Raw genomic sequence first — 16,868 nt, 5'->3', positions numbered from 1 at the left:
TAGTCAGATACGGTTAATTATCTCAAGAAAACAACAATTTACTTTGTAAATTAAATTTGTTTTGAAGTAGAACTGTACACCAGAGCCACAAGCAATCTTTGGTCCCTACTCAGTTATGAAAGCCAAACCCTATTACCTAGGAGACACATAATACAGGTTCCACGGACAGTATTCTTCAAGAAACAATTTTAAATAAGCAAACATACACACTTGTGCCCTGATTCTTTCTTCTTTTCTATGAAAAAATATGGATGAAGTGATCTGGCTTCATGAAAATAATTACTTAGATATATCATTTCACAATAGAGACTGTTGAAAGGGACTTGAACATGCATGGGCAACAGTTTAATGGAAGAAAAGAATGAAAATTCATACAAGTCCAGATCAGCTTACCAGAAAGACAAAATGACTTGAAAATGTCTGTTATCTGTCTGGAGAACATATCCGCTTAACTACATCCTGAGGTGCAGCTAAGTGTTAAAAAGAATGGAAGGGCATCAAATGCACAACAGAAATAGGCTGTGGAGCAAGCCTGATATATTACAGAAGTGGGTTACAGGCAGCAAGATGAAATTCAATACTGACAACCAAAGTCACATGGAATAGCAATAAACAGCCCAGAGACACCCTGAGGAACACCAAACTGGAAAACAAGTCCAGAAGTGCTTGGTTGGTGGCAAATATTTTTTTTAAATTATAAAGATAGACACGGAAGGGAATGCTTTGCTGTGCAACGACTGCATTTCCCCAGAGTGCTTTCTAGATACTAAGCCTTTTGTGGCATCTGACAAGGTGATTATGTCCTCCTCCAAGTCTACTGATATATTTGATACCTATTGCTGTTGCCTACATCCCTCAGACCATCACTGCAACTACAGTGCCATTTTAGACTTATACCTGCTAAAATTTCATTACAGTGCTTGGTTAACAAAGCACCTGTCCCAAGAACAATCCCAACTGATCAGAAGGATTTCTCTTGTCTTCTAACTGGAGAGAACTTCAAGCATTCTTGAAATGGTATATAGAAATACACAATCTTCACTTGAATTAAATTTGGGAAGACACATTAAAAACAGCATTAGAGGAAATATCCTTCCTCAAGGGAGGAAGGCATTCACTGGGACCCATCTGTTACAGAGCTATTACATAAGCAAAGTGTGAACGATGTGGTTATATCAATAAACAAGGATAAGGCACTTGATTTCAATAGCACATGAGATGCATCACATAAAGAAGTGAATGTTTTCCAGAAATTTTCATCTTTCATGGCTCTTCCCAAGGACAACAACAAAAAAAAAAACATACCAGAAATGCTTCACAATACACTTGTGCTCAAACTTCATGGAGAGCAGCATGTCAAACCTTAGTTTGAATTCACTCCCAGAGACAGTAGCAAAAGACATGTTCTTCACTCAGACTGTGACGCCTCTAAAATGGCACAAATTGTGTGCACAGCCCAAACAAGTAGGCTTAGTCAAAAGGAGTTCATGCCTTGCAAATATGTCTTTTCTAAAGACATCTACAGAGGTGCACACATCATCCATTTTACAACAGCTCCATGCACTGAAATACTTGCGAGGTTGACTTGGTGTCAAGATGTAAGCAACAACACTATACAGTGCTATAAGTCTCAACGTGTAGTAATAAGGAACATTAGTCTCAAGAGATGGTAGAATAACACATATGAAACAGGAACCACAAAAAAAATAACGCTGTGAAAATCAGATGAGGATAAAATAGGAACAAAGAAATACAAACTACATATCAGAGACTAAGAGTTCACTTAACACTGAGTAGTTTACACAGGGTGGGACCACTGATAATTAGAAAACAAAATTCTGATAAAGGTAAAATCCACACAGAAAACAGATCTATAGAAAGTGCTTTTCAGAAAAATATAAAGGAAAAAAAAAAAGAGCTCAAAAGACCACCTGCTTCATGGAAAACTCTAACAATTAATTGTTATTAATAAAGACAATTTCAAAAATCTTCTCTGTTCTGGAGTGAAGGGGGACTCACTACCCCCAACAGACGTTCTAGAAAAAAGAAGCAAATTCTTCTCAGAAGAGACTGCATAGCTAAGGTGCACATAAAGACTTCTATTTGTCTTATTTAACAAGACAACAATTTCTCTCCTTGAGTTACTATAAATCCCAGAAAGGCTGCAGACACAAAAATTTACCAAGTTGTGTATAAACTTAAAGTCTCTGAAGTTGCACAACACATCACATCATGTCACCTCTAAAACATGGCTACAGATCCTTCTAAAAGGCAAAGTCACGCTTTCCAAAAACATCCCAGACATTTCTGATGCATTAGCTTCTTCCAGCTAAAAGAAATATCCTACACATCCTTAATCATAATTGAGAGTGCTCTCCATGTTGTAGACCAAAATAGATGAACAGGAAGAAGATGGTGTTTACTGTAGATTCAGAGGTTCTGTCAGACAGTCATTTACTTAATAATTGTATTAACTGAAACATATACAGCAGCTTTGGCAGCAAAATAGAAATGCTATACCACAGCAGTTGGGCTGGAGCTGTTTAGTAAGCTGACAGCTGATGAAAGACAGACTGGCTTGTATTTGACTTTCAAAACACTTTGTCAATCAATATAAGCCTCAACTGAGAGGTCAACTATCACAATATAAAATAAATCAGCCAAGTTATATAACATACCTACAGAGTCCTAACTCTTTCACTGGCTTCAATGCACTTGGGTTCATGTGACAAGACTCTATTAGTCCCCCTGAGTTACTAGTTGGAGTTGAAGACAATGCATTAAGAGGGGACCCAGTGCCTGCCTTGCCTGAAGGTTCAGAGTCTTGGACACAATGTAGACAGAAAGCCACTGCAGTAGCAGTAGTAATCCGAAAGCAAAACATCCTGTGTTCCTCTGCTTACCAGATTTCTGATTGATTCTAGAAAAAGTAATTTTCTCGAGATACAATGGAACCGAAATACTAAGTAATTCTGTTACCAACTTTGAGGCAGAACAACAGCTGTGAGAGAATCAAGACAAAAAGTAGAACCCAAAGCCCTCTGACAGAAAGCAGCGCCTGCAGGTAGCTGGAGCACAGGTTTAGGTCTTACCACTGCTATGCTGCAAGTGATTAACTGAAGTATCTGGTTGCACATGCCAACATTACAGCCACACATATAGGGCTGGGAAGGAAGTGGTACATCTCCAGTACTCCAGCAGCTGATTTGTTGACTTGGTAAGAGGAGAAACCAACTGTCTACAGCAGGGAACCAGCAAGATGCTAACACAATCTACATGACATTACATGATTCATTATATTTATTCTTATTATTGACTGATTTCAATTTGCTCAGGGAAAAGCCTGCATTAAAAATTACAATAGTTCTTCTACATACTCCTGTAACTCTTCTTCTGTACTGTATCACCTCTTTAAATTAAAATTAATGTATTGAATAAAACAAATCCTGGAAGTAAAGAACCTCACGTTATGCAATGGGTGGCATACTGAAGTCCTAGTTTCACTTGTAAACATGATGGGATGCTAAAAGTCGCACATCCACACCACCGTTTACTATTGTTCAGAAAATATAAACATTCACTGTGATATATCCTGATATGCCTAAGATTAACAGTTAAACTATCAAATTGACTGAACTTGTAGTTGCAGTATCTTCCTGTTGCAAGTGCCATGTTTAATTCCATGTCTTATAGTCTCAAACTCCACCCCCTTTTTTTTCAACTTCTGCTTGTGTAATTAAACCTCCACATACTACATCAGAACTGTTTTATCTCACATATTTTGCACGTGCTTTAGTGTCATGATCCATGTGTCTGAAAACATTAAAGTATTTAAACATACCAAAATTACAGGAAAGATGGCAAATACTGCTTTAAGATTTAAATTTTTTGCAATTCCTGAACTGTAAGGAGTACAATAAAATAAGGGGGTTGGGTATACCCAACCTAGGAGTTTTTAATTATTTTTTAAACACACCTTACAAGAACTCTATGTTGTTGCCTGATTACATATGGCATTTCATACATGCTAGAACTATGTCCACAACAGTGTTTCAATAAATTTGAAAGTAATTTTCTAGAAGTAATGCCATACAGTAAAACTTTTATCATGATCTAAAAAGGAAGAGATACAAAGACAAGAAATGACTCAGCTCAAACAACTCGGAAGCAGTTGACAAGCTCTGAAACATAAAGTCAAGTTTTTTAAATGGGTAAGCAAAGTTAGGAGGAATTTTCAGCCTATATTCCCTTTTTCCCCCTTTTATTAAAACATCTCTTAAAAAAAGGAAGTATAATTTAGCATAGCATATTCAGAACATAAAACAACTTTTCAGTATCAGATGCAAGAAGCATATAGTTCTATGTTACATGCTAAGAATAGTGGAGATGCATTGCTGTTAGCACCAGTTTAATGCCATCCAAGTTTCAGACAATCAGTTTCTGAATTTGCATCACAACATGTGCCAAATAGCACTGACAGCTAAAATGCATTCCGAGAAATCCAAGCTGTATTCACTGTCAAGAGCAAGTGCTTCTCAGAGCTTTGAAAAGGTTTTAGGGGAAAGAACTGCCCTAGATGCAGTTCTCTCTCTTGGTGCAGCATGTCTGTCTCTTGTGAGGACAGCACTTTATATTACTCAGTATTTTTGTGTAACTATACATTCACTAAGCTCACAGTTTAGTTTTTTATCTTTGCCACAGCATCAATTTCTTGTATGTTTGCTTTTATCCTTATCTTCCATTTTATGCCACAGATTTGGCTTTTACTAAAGAAACTAATAAAATTGAAAGACCAGTTTCTAACCAAATTCCCTGATTTTAATTGAGTAACTAACTGCTGACCACAGGGAACGCAGAAGGAAGAAACAATAAAGGGCTAAAATGCCTGAGCATGTTAAACCAGCTTCCACAGATTCATAAAGGAGACTGTTGTGGTTAGCAGGGCAGGAAGGCACTGCTACCTCTGCAGCAGCTCACTACTGCTAAGGGAACAGGTATTAACCCAGTTAGTGGGAAATAGTGCTGCTCCATGGACCGACTACAAGGCCTGATTTCTGAACTCCTTGTTATTAAAAGTAATGCAAAATCTACAAATCTCTACAACCACCTCAAGTACCATGCAAAGCACCCTGGAGACCTTAGCCAAAGCAGGACACAAGCAGACAAACAGAGGATGACTTCATTATCTTCATTTGCATCCATTCACACCATCCATTTGCATCCATTCACACCATCCATTTCCATTGCTGCCTTCTTCCTCTGAGAGATTTGAATCTTCTAATAATATTAAAAAGGGGCAACAGAATAAGGCACCTTTAACGTTTGCAAATGGATTGGTAGTCTTCAGGATGCTGTGGCTTTTTAGAACAGCTTTTTACTCCCAACTACTCCTCCATACCACAATGCATTTGGGCACACATGTATTCTTTCAGGCATAAACCTAGCGATAACTACAGCAAAAAGCAGTGCTACCAGATCCATCACCAACTTTTTCCTTGCTTCTTTAGGGTACAAGACCCTCTTTTCAAAAAATATCCTACCCCAAAATCCAAACTTCCTTCTTTAGCAGAAGTCCTCTTACCACCTTGCAAGGGAGAAGGTGACCTATTGCAAGTCCCTGAGGACAAGGCATGCAGAACTATACCCGGGAGTCCTTCCCCTTTAATTGCTAATGGAGGGAATTGGGCAAGTATCACCACTTCACACCATTTCATTCCATACAAGAAAGCCAGCAAATTAAGAGGCAGCTAAAAATGGGTGCTCTGAAGCAGCATCACAAGGGATGCAGGAGACCAGTACTTCAAAAAACACCAGTTTCATTTTCATATATTAAAAATAATGATGTCAGAATAATAGGACTACATAAAGCCCATCATCACAAGCAGAATTTCAACAGACATGGTTACAGAAGTCCATCACATCTTATTATTTATTTGGACTCTGCAAATGTGATTGCATTCAAGTTACAGGTATGTATCTTAAATGAATAAATAAAAGTAGTCAAGAATTTTCAGACTATTACATCACAGATCAAAAACTGAAGAGAGCTTTAAAACAAAACTGAACCACAATGAGCAATCCCCAAATGTCTTTTCCCTTCCCTGAGGACAGAACAGCTGCAATGGATGGATAAGGTACAAAGATAGTGCAGTATCCTTCTAGAGGAAGAAGCTCCAACAAGCTCTTACTTTTTCAGTGCATTACTTCTGAGCATGCTCATTAAGGTTTTTCACAACCACTTCCAATTATTTTTATATTTTTCCCTTCCTTTTGGCCATGACCATGTATAAGCAGTTATTTTTCACAGAAGAACTGTCAGAATCATTTAAAAAAGGGGCAGGTTTTCACAGAAGTAAGCTATCTTTTTTTCATAGCAGGAAATCAGCACAAATACTTATAGTCACACAACCACAGCTTCAGGTTGAAGGGGTCTCAGGATCTTTATCTGGTTCAATCCACACTCAAATGTAGAGGCTATTTGGTGTTTTGTTTATCAACAAACTTTTAGTCCTGACTAGTCAGTCCAACTGCAAGTCTCATGCACCTTCACACTACATCTTTGAGCATTAAAATAAATAAGAGCACCCACACTATTTCTTTAAACGGTTAATACTGTACACTTCTACTTTTAAAAAAATAACTACTTAAGAGTTGTCTACCTAATGCATCACTTACAGTTGTATAATGATCCAGTACAGAATCTATAGAATCTCTCTTCAACAATCATGTACACTTTCAAAAAGAAAGTGAAAAATCCCCTTGTAAGATTTCATTCATTGTTTACTTCAACTTCACAATCACAAAAAATATGCAGACTTCAGGAGAAATGTCAGTTCACTACCTTAGAAACAATTACCAAGACACACAAATTATTCCAATAATATTACAGTAACTGAAGGTAATGAAATTTTCCTTCTTTTGCAAGTTTTTGTAGTACTTTAGGTTAAATAACATCTTTACTAAAGCTGAATTTAGCTTGACAGTAATCAAAACAAATATAATCTTAAATTTTTAAATAATGTTTTAAAATAATGACATCTCAGCATTCTTCAATAGATCTTTTTCACACTATCTAGAAAAAGACTGATTTGCTAAAATAAATAAGTTCAAGCTTCTCTCAGTACCAACCCTCAGAATTCACCCCAAATCCATACAGTTAAAACTTGGACTGCCTCCTTTTATCTGACTTCCAATCATGGAAGATTAATAAAAACATCACTTAGGGCAGACTGACAGTGAAGTTGAAGAATACCATGTTTTTATCACAGGCTGCACTATAAATGTATATTCTGTATGTAAAGAAGGCACTCAATCTTATTTATGGATTCTTAGTAAAAAAAAAACACAGAAAAATTATACAGGCTAGAATTTGTTGTGTTACATATATTTAAAAGCTTTATTTTAACCTTTAAATTCTATTCCTTAACAAAGAAATATGTAGCATTTGACCAGTCATCCTACTACAGCTATGGAATTGTTATTTCTTAGCTACATTATACCCTTCCAAGGCTAGGCAGTAGAATGCAAACTCCATTTTTCATTATTTCACTAAAATCAACTTGTTGGAGGAAGATCACTTGCAAAATAGCTTCAATTAAACTTAGAGCTCATTTAGTGCTTTCATTTTCATGCTTTAATGCTACAAAACATAGAGCTCTGTGAAACACGAAAATGAAAACAGACAGAAAACAGCATTCATAAATCACAGATTACACAAAAGCATGCACATATTAATAACTGCTATTTCTAACTAGCAAGTAGCCAGAAAACATGCAGACACAGTAATTTCAACAAGTGGCATATTACCTGGGTGGAGCTGGCAGCAACAGAAATGCAGTCAATGAAACCATGTCTCCGAGTGAAAAATGCAACTATCTGCTGCCAACGGGAAGGCTCATTCCGTAACTCATCTGTTGAGCCTTTCTTTGCCCACTGCTTATGCTTTGGGCCTACAGAACTGTGGCTTGAGCTAGTGTTGCCTCGATTGGCGCGAGAATAGAGGAGTGTGTTATTTCCGAAAATGTAATTCATCTCTGCAGCTCTGCAGGTGGTTGCCAGGCAGTCTTACTTCCCTACCAGCTGCTGAGTGGTGAATGAGCAGGGAAAAAAAAATGCAGATAGAATTACAGCAGCATCATTTACAAAACAGGAAAACAAAATTCTTGAGAGCTAACGCTATTCTTCTTCCAAGCTTTTCCACCCCTCACATGCTTTCTCTACCTGTGATTACAATGATGAGTATAATCTTGAGCAATTTAGGGGAAAAAAAAGGAAAGCAAATATTTTTTCTTATTTTTCCTTTCTCAGAACACACAGGATCGAAAGCTTGTTTTCTCTTCCTATCTGACAACAGATATTTAAGAGAAACTGAGTAGCATGTACAGCTCAACGTTACCAATTCACAGCTATGAGGATGGTGGAGGATGATAACAGCTACTGGGTGGAGAAAGCATGGATCAAAAATAACCAAGTTTCAATCACTGCCTGTACTAAGATCCAATAGCGTCTTTTCACTCCCTTGCTTGCATAAATTATAAACCTGAACCAAGCAGAACTAGGAGTATGCAATGTAACTGCATTTGTTTGCTGATTTGTCTTTCTGAAAATATTCCAGAAAGCAAAAAGATCTTAATACCAGGTTCAGAAAAAATATTCAAGAAATAATTGTTCACCTGTCTCATGTTCTTCCCTGCCTCCTTCCCCCCCACACCACTCGGCCCCCCTGCCTTCCTTAGCGCATGAAAGAACTACAGAGGGAAGAAATAAGTATCACAAAATGGTCTTTTTAGTTCACTATCCATGGATATCTAGTGGGGTCATTTTGCTGGGGATTTTTTTTTTTTTTTAATCACCAAGAAAATCAGAGATATTAAGATCAAACACTGAAACTCATTCTATTGTTCTTATTCTCTGATTAATGTGTCATGATTACAACACCTACTTCCAAAAATCTGTCAGTATAATAAGCACAATATGAATACTATAAATATTTCTCTAAACATTATTTCTCAAAAACTACAAGAATTGACAAGAAAAATAGAAAACCATACTATACAGTAATGAATTTTCGGTAGCATTACTTTTATTTCTAATGCAAATCACAAGTCTATTACAGGTATGCATTTTCTCAAAAAAGAATTTGCAGTATTGATGCAAGACATTACTGTAGAGAACTCACCCTTCCAATTTTTACAGCCAACTGTTTTTAAAATATCCCCATCTCACAGCAAAGAGATAAATCAGTTAAGTGTTGAGGCTTTCAGTATGAGCTTGCCTCCAGAAATCCAACTAAAAGTTCTCAAAACTGTTTGCGGTATATTTCTATACAAGATGCTATAATGGTCATAATCTTAACACCAGGGCAAACATTGTCAAAAAGAACAAAACTGTTCATATGAACCACAGCACACAAATTCCTTACAACACTGCCACAACTTAAAACACCACAATTCTACAAATCTACTGATGCAAGATGTCCATTTTAGTGTAGATTACCAAATTCCCCCATATACTACTTTGATAAAATACAGTCTTCTGCTTAACAAAATTTTCCTGACAACTATCCTATTCTGTCTAACAAATTTTTCCTGACAGCTTACAAGCAGAAATAATTAGCACATTAATTTAAAGCTGTGGTAATAAGATCAATGCATCATTTACTTCTACTCTCTACTACAGCTCAATAACATATCCCATACAAATATCCTGACTATATCTTTCAGACAGGTTTTATTAATATTCATAAAATACAATGGCCTATCAGCATAAGTCATGTGAAACTCGTTCAGACTTATGCAGCATTCTCAAGGCTGTGTTCTTAAGATAGACAATAAGAAATGCCTGAGACACAGTAGAAGCAATGATCCTTTTAAATGGACAAGCTTTTTATATTGAGAATTAATTTCATGGGAGGACTGCAGCTCTACCTGAACCCTAACTTTTTCCAGACTCAAGGAAAAAAATATATTCTGAAAAATTCCTATGAATTGATTAATGGATACTTTTCTTAATCCCTGGCTATGATTGAAGATGACAAACAATACAAAATACATGCTTTGAACAAATGACAAAATACGTGCTTTGAACTGTACTTTTTTATAAAGAGCCAAAGCAAATCATATTTTTACATTGTTATTCATCTGGTCTCAAATGCTGACATTGCTGTACATTTTTTAAAAATTCTAAAACCACAACAGCATGGGATGGTTTAGGTTGGAAATGACCTTTAAGATCATTGAGTCCAACTGTTAACCCAGCACTGCCACATGCACCACTAAACCAGGTCCCTAGGTGCCACATCTACAGGGCTTTTAAATACCTCCAGGGATAGTGACTCAACCACTTCCCGGAGCAGTCTGTTCCAGTGCTTCACAACCCATTCAAGTCAGGAAATTTTTCCTAATCTCCAATCTAAACCTCCTCTGGTGCAACTTGAGGCCATTTCCTCTTGTCCTAGAATACTAGTATAAGCTTTCAAAAAAACATCTTTAAAGATTCATTTCTAAAAATATATATATGTGTCTCCAAGGGCTCCAGAGTCACATGGGAGATTACTGTTTGAAGTTCTGAAAGGAAACATCACCATATATGTATAAGCCATGTACTGAGTCTCTATTTTTCTTGATGTTCTATCAATCTGTCAGAAGATGAGAGAGATTTGCTGTGTTTTAATGCATTTCTTTCAAGGATAGCTCACATTCAATGATCAACTGTAGCATCACTGACAAAAAGACACTAAAAATCAGCACTTCAGAAAAGGCTTATACGGACAAAAATTAAAAAAAAAAAAAAAAGATTCCTAAAAGTGAAGTGATGATGATTTCATTTCAATGGAGAGAGAAATCTAGAAAAGTACTTCAGGAAAAGGTTATGCAATCATGCTGGTGATACCAGGCAGCAATCTGTGTCACCTACACTCCATATGGATGGTAAAGATATTCAGTGTGATCTGCTGATGCCTAAGAAGATATAAGTTGCAGTTATTTGTAGAAGCAGCCTGTGCTGTGATGAGGAGACAAATCCTGATTTTTATAGTTAGAAAGCAACCTGAATATAAAGGCACAGCATAATTCTAGAGGTGGTACACCACCAGCATAACGCAAAGGAGTCCAGACTAGAAGAATGGTCACTTGTATAGTTAAAAAAAATATGTGTGGGGGTAAGAACAAAGGTTTGTTTCAGTCTAAGAGCATTTCAACAAAGGGTCAAACAGCTACAGGTAGAAATCAGAGAAAGTACTGCTTGGACAAAAAAAAATCCTATCCAGACAAAGGAGACCATCTAAGAATCATCAACACAAAGGTGATTGCTGAAATTGCCTACAGAGCCAGAAAGTAGAACACAAGGCTCATCAGGGAATCTCAAGAAGCCCTGCAAAGAGCTGAGAGCTTCGGTCATCACTTTTTCATATTCTGAATATTGAACTGATTACAATGCAATTTTAAAAAGACAAAAAAATCCCCACACCATCAATTCCACCACACACCAAAATCCAATGACACAGAAAACCAAGAAAGCCTGAGGTGAGAAATGAGAATTTTTATCTTTAAAAAGGAGGAAAAAGGCACTACAAAACACCCAAAACTGAACAAATCCACCACAAAACAGAACATCACATAATTAAGGTTTCCAAGTCGATACACATACCCTTCCAAAGCTTAATAAATTTACTGCAAGATATATCTGCATTTGTAGTGGATGCAGAGTAACATTATTTGTTCTATAGCAAATTAACAAGATACAGTTACTAAATATAAACCTTAACATCAAATATTCAGAATGAAGTTCCTCTGACTTTACACCTGAGCCAATTCTTACTATCAGCTTTCTGGGACAAGTTAAAACACAAACATAATGTCACATTTTCATCTCAAAGATAAAAGTTTTCCTGGACATACCTTTACATGCAGCACGTGTACCTTGAAATTAAAAAAGCACATCAACAAAAACTGTTTGCATATGCAAACAGCAGTCATATCTCAATTACTCCGCTTAAACAGTAACAACAAAACCCCTGAAGCATTTGAATTGTGTCTATTATTACTTTTATTATCACTCTGAAATGAATGCTGGCTAAATAAGCACCATCTCAAGTAATAAACTGATATACTTTAATAGAGAAATTTCAAGAACCATCTGAGACAAAGGCAGGAACATATTTTCAGTATCAGGTTTTTACCATAAGATTAGAGACAAAAGAAATGTGCAAAACTCAAAATATAGACTACACAACTTTAACTCTCCAGGCAGAGGAGAAAAAAGCATCACTGAAAAAGCAGATATAAATTGTTTACTTATAACTGTTCAGAATTCTATGTGTAATAAACTTTTACTGGCATAACAAATTTCAGTCTCATTTACAAGCATAAATATTGAATATAAGATTATTACTCACACTACACCTCAGACAACCTACCAATCTGCGCAGATTAAACTGCCTGGTCTTCCATACTCTGTTCATGAATCTCCTGCCCATGTTTTTGGCACGCCAGACTAACAAAAACATCCTGTGTTTAATGCAAGTTTCTTTAGCCTTTCTTCAGTTATCAAAATGAACCAAACTGCACCAAGAGCCTAGAAGAAATCTCAGGCAAAGAGTATAACAGTTATTAAGAGGACTTGATGTTGATTACTGTATCTTAGGTTGTTCTAATGTTTCGATTAATCCACAGTCCATCTGTTACAGTCTTTCTTTCTTGTTTCTGTTGACAAGAATTTGTTGAACAGATGATACTGTTAAAGGGGCTGATCGGGTCAACCAATTGTTATGATATGATAGAAATTGCCATCTTTGCACATATTTGTACATTCTTCAATTATAAGAAGTTTAATACTAGCAACCTATCAATAATTGGGACAAAGCCTTTGAATTAAAGGCTGTAGAGCTCCTCCTCTCAATAGCAACCACCAAAGTCGTTTAAAAATAAGTATTTCTAAAGACACATTCAAGTTTTTCCTTATAATTTCCACTCTTCTAGATGTGTTCCAAACTCCAGAAGCATTGTCTTCCTGCAGAGGACATCATAAAGCTTTAGAAAGATCTCCATTTAGGAAAAGGTAACAGACTGCAACTTCCTCACAGTCATAATCAATCTGGCAAAAAACATATCACCTAATCTTTAATTTCTTAATGGAAACAGCATCTTCATATTCAGGTTAATCTTACCTACCTGGTCAGACAGGAGCAGGATTCAAGAAACAGTGTAAGCAAGAGAATGTACTAGGGCAAAAAAGAAGTTACAATTTTTTTGACTGTTGGCTATACTTGAACATGTGTAGTTCAGATAATAAAGACATCTCAGTTCTGAGAGCAGAAAAACTCTCCTAATGAACAGAGTCTATTTTAACAGAAGTCCCATGTGCTCTAGAAGAACTCTGTGCAAGCACTTTAAGGAACATGGGGGATTCTAGGGAAGACACACTAGAAGATAAAAAAAAGGGAGCCTATTAACCTTATCAGCACAAGATTCAGGTTCACGGGGAAAGAAGGCTGTCCTGCATTAAAGGAAGCATGTGTCTTATATTTATGTAAGCTATTATTTCCCATACTGATAAATGTAAAGAAGTTAAAGGTACTCTGCTTCCAGTCGAAGGGCAAAGGAGACAAGCAACATATGCTATAATACTTTTACTGGTGTAGTCACAAACCAGAAGAGTAACAGTGGCTGAAAGCTTGTTCTAAAGTCAGAGGCTTTCTGCAGATTGCTGTGTTTAGGGGCTACAAGGAACTACCATCTGCTCATTTTTATTTCCAAACAGAAATTTGTATTTCTCAAATAAGCATTCCCTAGTCGTTTTCATAATTTTAGTGACTGGAGTTTTATTGACATCTCCTGACTCAGCTCCTTCCCAAATGATTTGTTTTTCATCGTACAGTGGCTGCCCTCTGACTACTCTTATTCCACTTCTATGAAACCTTTCTAGAATGATATGCCTTCTTCATCAAGATAAGGAACAGTGCAGATCTCTAGAGTGATAACATAATGCAGATTCATTCCCATTTGCTTCTACATATATTTCTTGTATTCCATTTGCCCTTTTGACTGTAACTTCAGTACCAAAATGATTATTCCATTAATCTGCCACAACCCTGAGTTTTCAGTCCTCTGAGATGACACAGTGACAACAGAAGTTCTTCTGAGATCCTTCTGGTGACCTCTGTCCATCATGACTACAGATCTTTTTGCTAACCCTTCACTTGACTTCTGTTGTTGGTTTGGTGTTTTGGTTGGTTGGATTTTTTTAAACAGTTCCAACACAATATTTTTTTCTTATTTTTCTATGACAGCTTAAATTTCTCTGTGAGCTCTTCTTGCGTGCATTTTAAGAAAACCTAGAAACCTACATAAAAACGTAATGTTTATGCACATGCTCTAAGAGATTTCTGTGGCAGAGCTTCTTCTCACAATCGTTTCATTGCTTTGTCTTCTCTTATTTCTCCACATACTCATTGATTCTGCTCTTTAGAAGAATCTCACCATGTTTTGCCAGTAGAGACATAAGAGTGAGTTCTCATTTCTCCTCTCCCTTCTGGATGCTATTTTGAGAACAAGTACCACCTTGTCATACTTCATCCCTGTGGTATCATGGTCAGTTTAAGTAGACTGTTGTACAACATTGCATCACTAATAGAAAAGCAGTTTCATACTGAAGTTAATTTAAACTCTTTTAAGCTTAAATATCATTAGATCCTATAAATACTTTTCCAAAGATGCCCAACCATGTGAAAAAAGCAGGCATACACTAAATGGGAAAATGATGTGTACACTATGCTAAATGTGGAGTATCTGGCACAAAAATGGGGGCTTCTACTTGTAAGCAAGAGAAAAGGTTAAGATTAAAGAGCATACTTATCCACCAAGCACATTATCACAGTTCCAGGTCAAATAAAATTCCCAACTGGCCTACTGCCTGTCTCAGTAGCTAGTAGTGTAAGCACAGAGTAACTCTTCCCTCCCCACTATACCGAGTCAAACTCCAACAGTGCAGAGATTCAACGCTTTTACTCTTAATAAAGGACTACTTTCACGTTAATGCAAACTGAGCCTAAGCAAGTTTAATTTCTCTGAGATCTGACACTGCTAGGTAAAGCAGAGAGGCACTGGTATGGGGCAAAGCTACTGGTTCAAATGTATTCAACATATTGTGAGTTTCAGACCCAGCAGATGTTGACTTGGGCAAGGAGAATCTTCTAAGTTAAAATCTGGGGGTTAAACTTTCACCATTTTTCAATGGGGAACAGTTTTTCACCTTCATTTGAAATGCTTCACTGTTCTAAAATAGGAAAACAGTAACTCATTTGCATTTAATGTCATAATATTATCAAGTCACAGTTCTCTTCACTGAATATTTATATAACCACAAAAGACTCTACCTCTGTGCTTGAAATGACAAGCAGCATTTATACATGTCAAACACCTTTTTTTTTGTATAGGGAAGTAGGGATTTTTACTGCCTTATCTGAAGCTGAAGTACTCTAACAGAATATAATAGCACACAGACGGAATGACAGAGCTTGACAAGAGAACAAACAGGCAGCTGGTAATGACAAAGGCCAATCACTGCACTGCCTGATCTCCTCAGAATTGTCTTTTCCCATCATCGCTTACACAGAGATGATCAATTCTGTGAACACAGGAGAACATTGTTGCATGAAATCTGTACAAGAGTCCGTAATTATGTAATCATACATTGAAGATTAACATACTTACCCCCCTCACCCTGACCGATTTTTTGGGTTGTTCTGCTACTTCACTGATAATTGCACAAAGCCTATTCTAAAAATGCCAAATATTCAACCAATGGAATACCTTTAGTTCCCCATAGCTGTGCTATTCAGTCAGTAATTAAAATTTCACTGTGTAGCATGAATAAGCAATTTCAGATACCTTACTAGACTAATAAAGCTAGTACCATGTTCTGACTAAAACATTTACATTCACCTGTCAATATCTGCTATGTGTGTAATGTCCTCACTCCCTTTGAAAATTAGCATTACAGTGAAAATCTCCAGAGACAGATCAGCAAAAAAGATTTGGTTAAAGAAAAAAGAACTGAAGGGACTTTTCTGAATCCTAAGTCTAGCGTCTTGTTCCTGCAGACAGCCACATCATACTACTATTTATAAACATAGCAAATGTTTGGAAAACTGTAAGAACAACCTTGGACAAATTTCAGATGGGAATTATGGATGTAATGGAACTGCAGTGAATATTGTGCAATTTAGATTTCATTACAGAGCAGGACAAAGATTAACATTGACGGCTGTAGCTCTGGTGTACTTTCCAGTATAAGATATATTTAGTAATTCACAAATTATCATAGAATCATCGACTCATAGAATCATTTTGGTTGTATTACATATTTTCCTTAGACTTTCTGTATTATCAGTGAATTAGCAGTCCCAAATATCAACATTTAATACATATACATAATACAGAAACACACACAAGCCCTACTCAGGGACTACACTTCAATATTGACTTGCCATGCTACATCATAACTACAGAGCTATAAATAGAATATTTTTCCATTCATGCACCAAGTTGCTTTAAATGAAGAATACTGCAATTTAACAGACTTTTCTTGTCTTATTACATGATGACCCATTATTTTAAAGCCTTGTAATAATTAAAACTTTTTTTCTTGATAGAAAATTCCAATTTCCATTCCCAAATTTAAAAACTTGTTTGGCACCATATTTATGAAAGATTTCATTTTGTTGGAGCTATCTAATAAAAAAAAAGAAGTTAAATTCAAAACCATCAATACAAAGGTACAATAGAGAAGCTAGATTAAGTTTTACAACTGAAATAAATCCTGTTGTAGCATCACCATCTAGTGGAGGACCTTGGTAGCAATACAGTGCT

General features: G+C 36.4%; 1 protein-coding gene across 11 annotated transcripts in view; it reads right to left on the bottom strand.

Moving 5' to 3' along the window:
- Positions 1–16,868, bottom strand: part of DLG1 (discs large MAGUK scaffold protein 1) — a 144,891-nt gene that overhangs the window by 73,060 nt on the left and 54,963 nt on the right. For 2 of the 11 annotated variants that reach the window (XM_062006207.1, XM_062006208.1), the window contains exon 1: positions 7,807–8,062. The exons of the other annotated variants lie outside the window; for them this stretch is intronic. In XM_062006207.1, coding sequence (XP_061862191.1) covers positions 7,807–8,031 — 225 coding nt within the window. In that variant the 5' untranslated portion in view covers positions 8,032–8,062. Of the gene's footprint in view, positions 1–7,806; positions 8,063–16,868 lie in introns of those variants that run through there. 11 annotated transcript variants of the gene reach the window in all.

The sequence above is a fragment of the Colius striatus genome, chromosome 12, assembly GCF_028858725.1.
Source record: "Colius striatus isolate bColStr4 chromosome 12, bColStr4.1.hap1, whole genome shotgun sequence".
NCBI classification, from domain to species: Eukaryota; Metazoa; Chordata; class Aves; order Coliiformes; family Coliidae; genus Colius; species Colius striatus.
The sequence above is the reverse complement of the archived record's forward strand: the minus strand, read 5'-3'. Positions and strand labels throughout refer to the sequence as shown.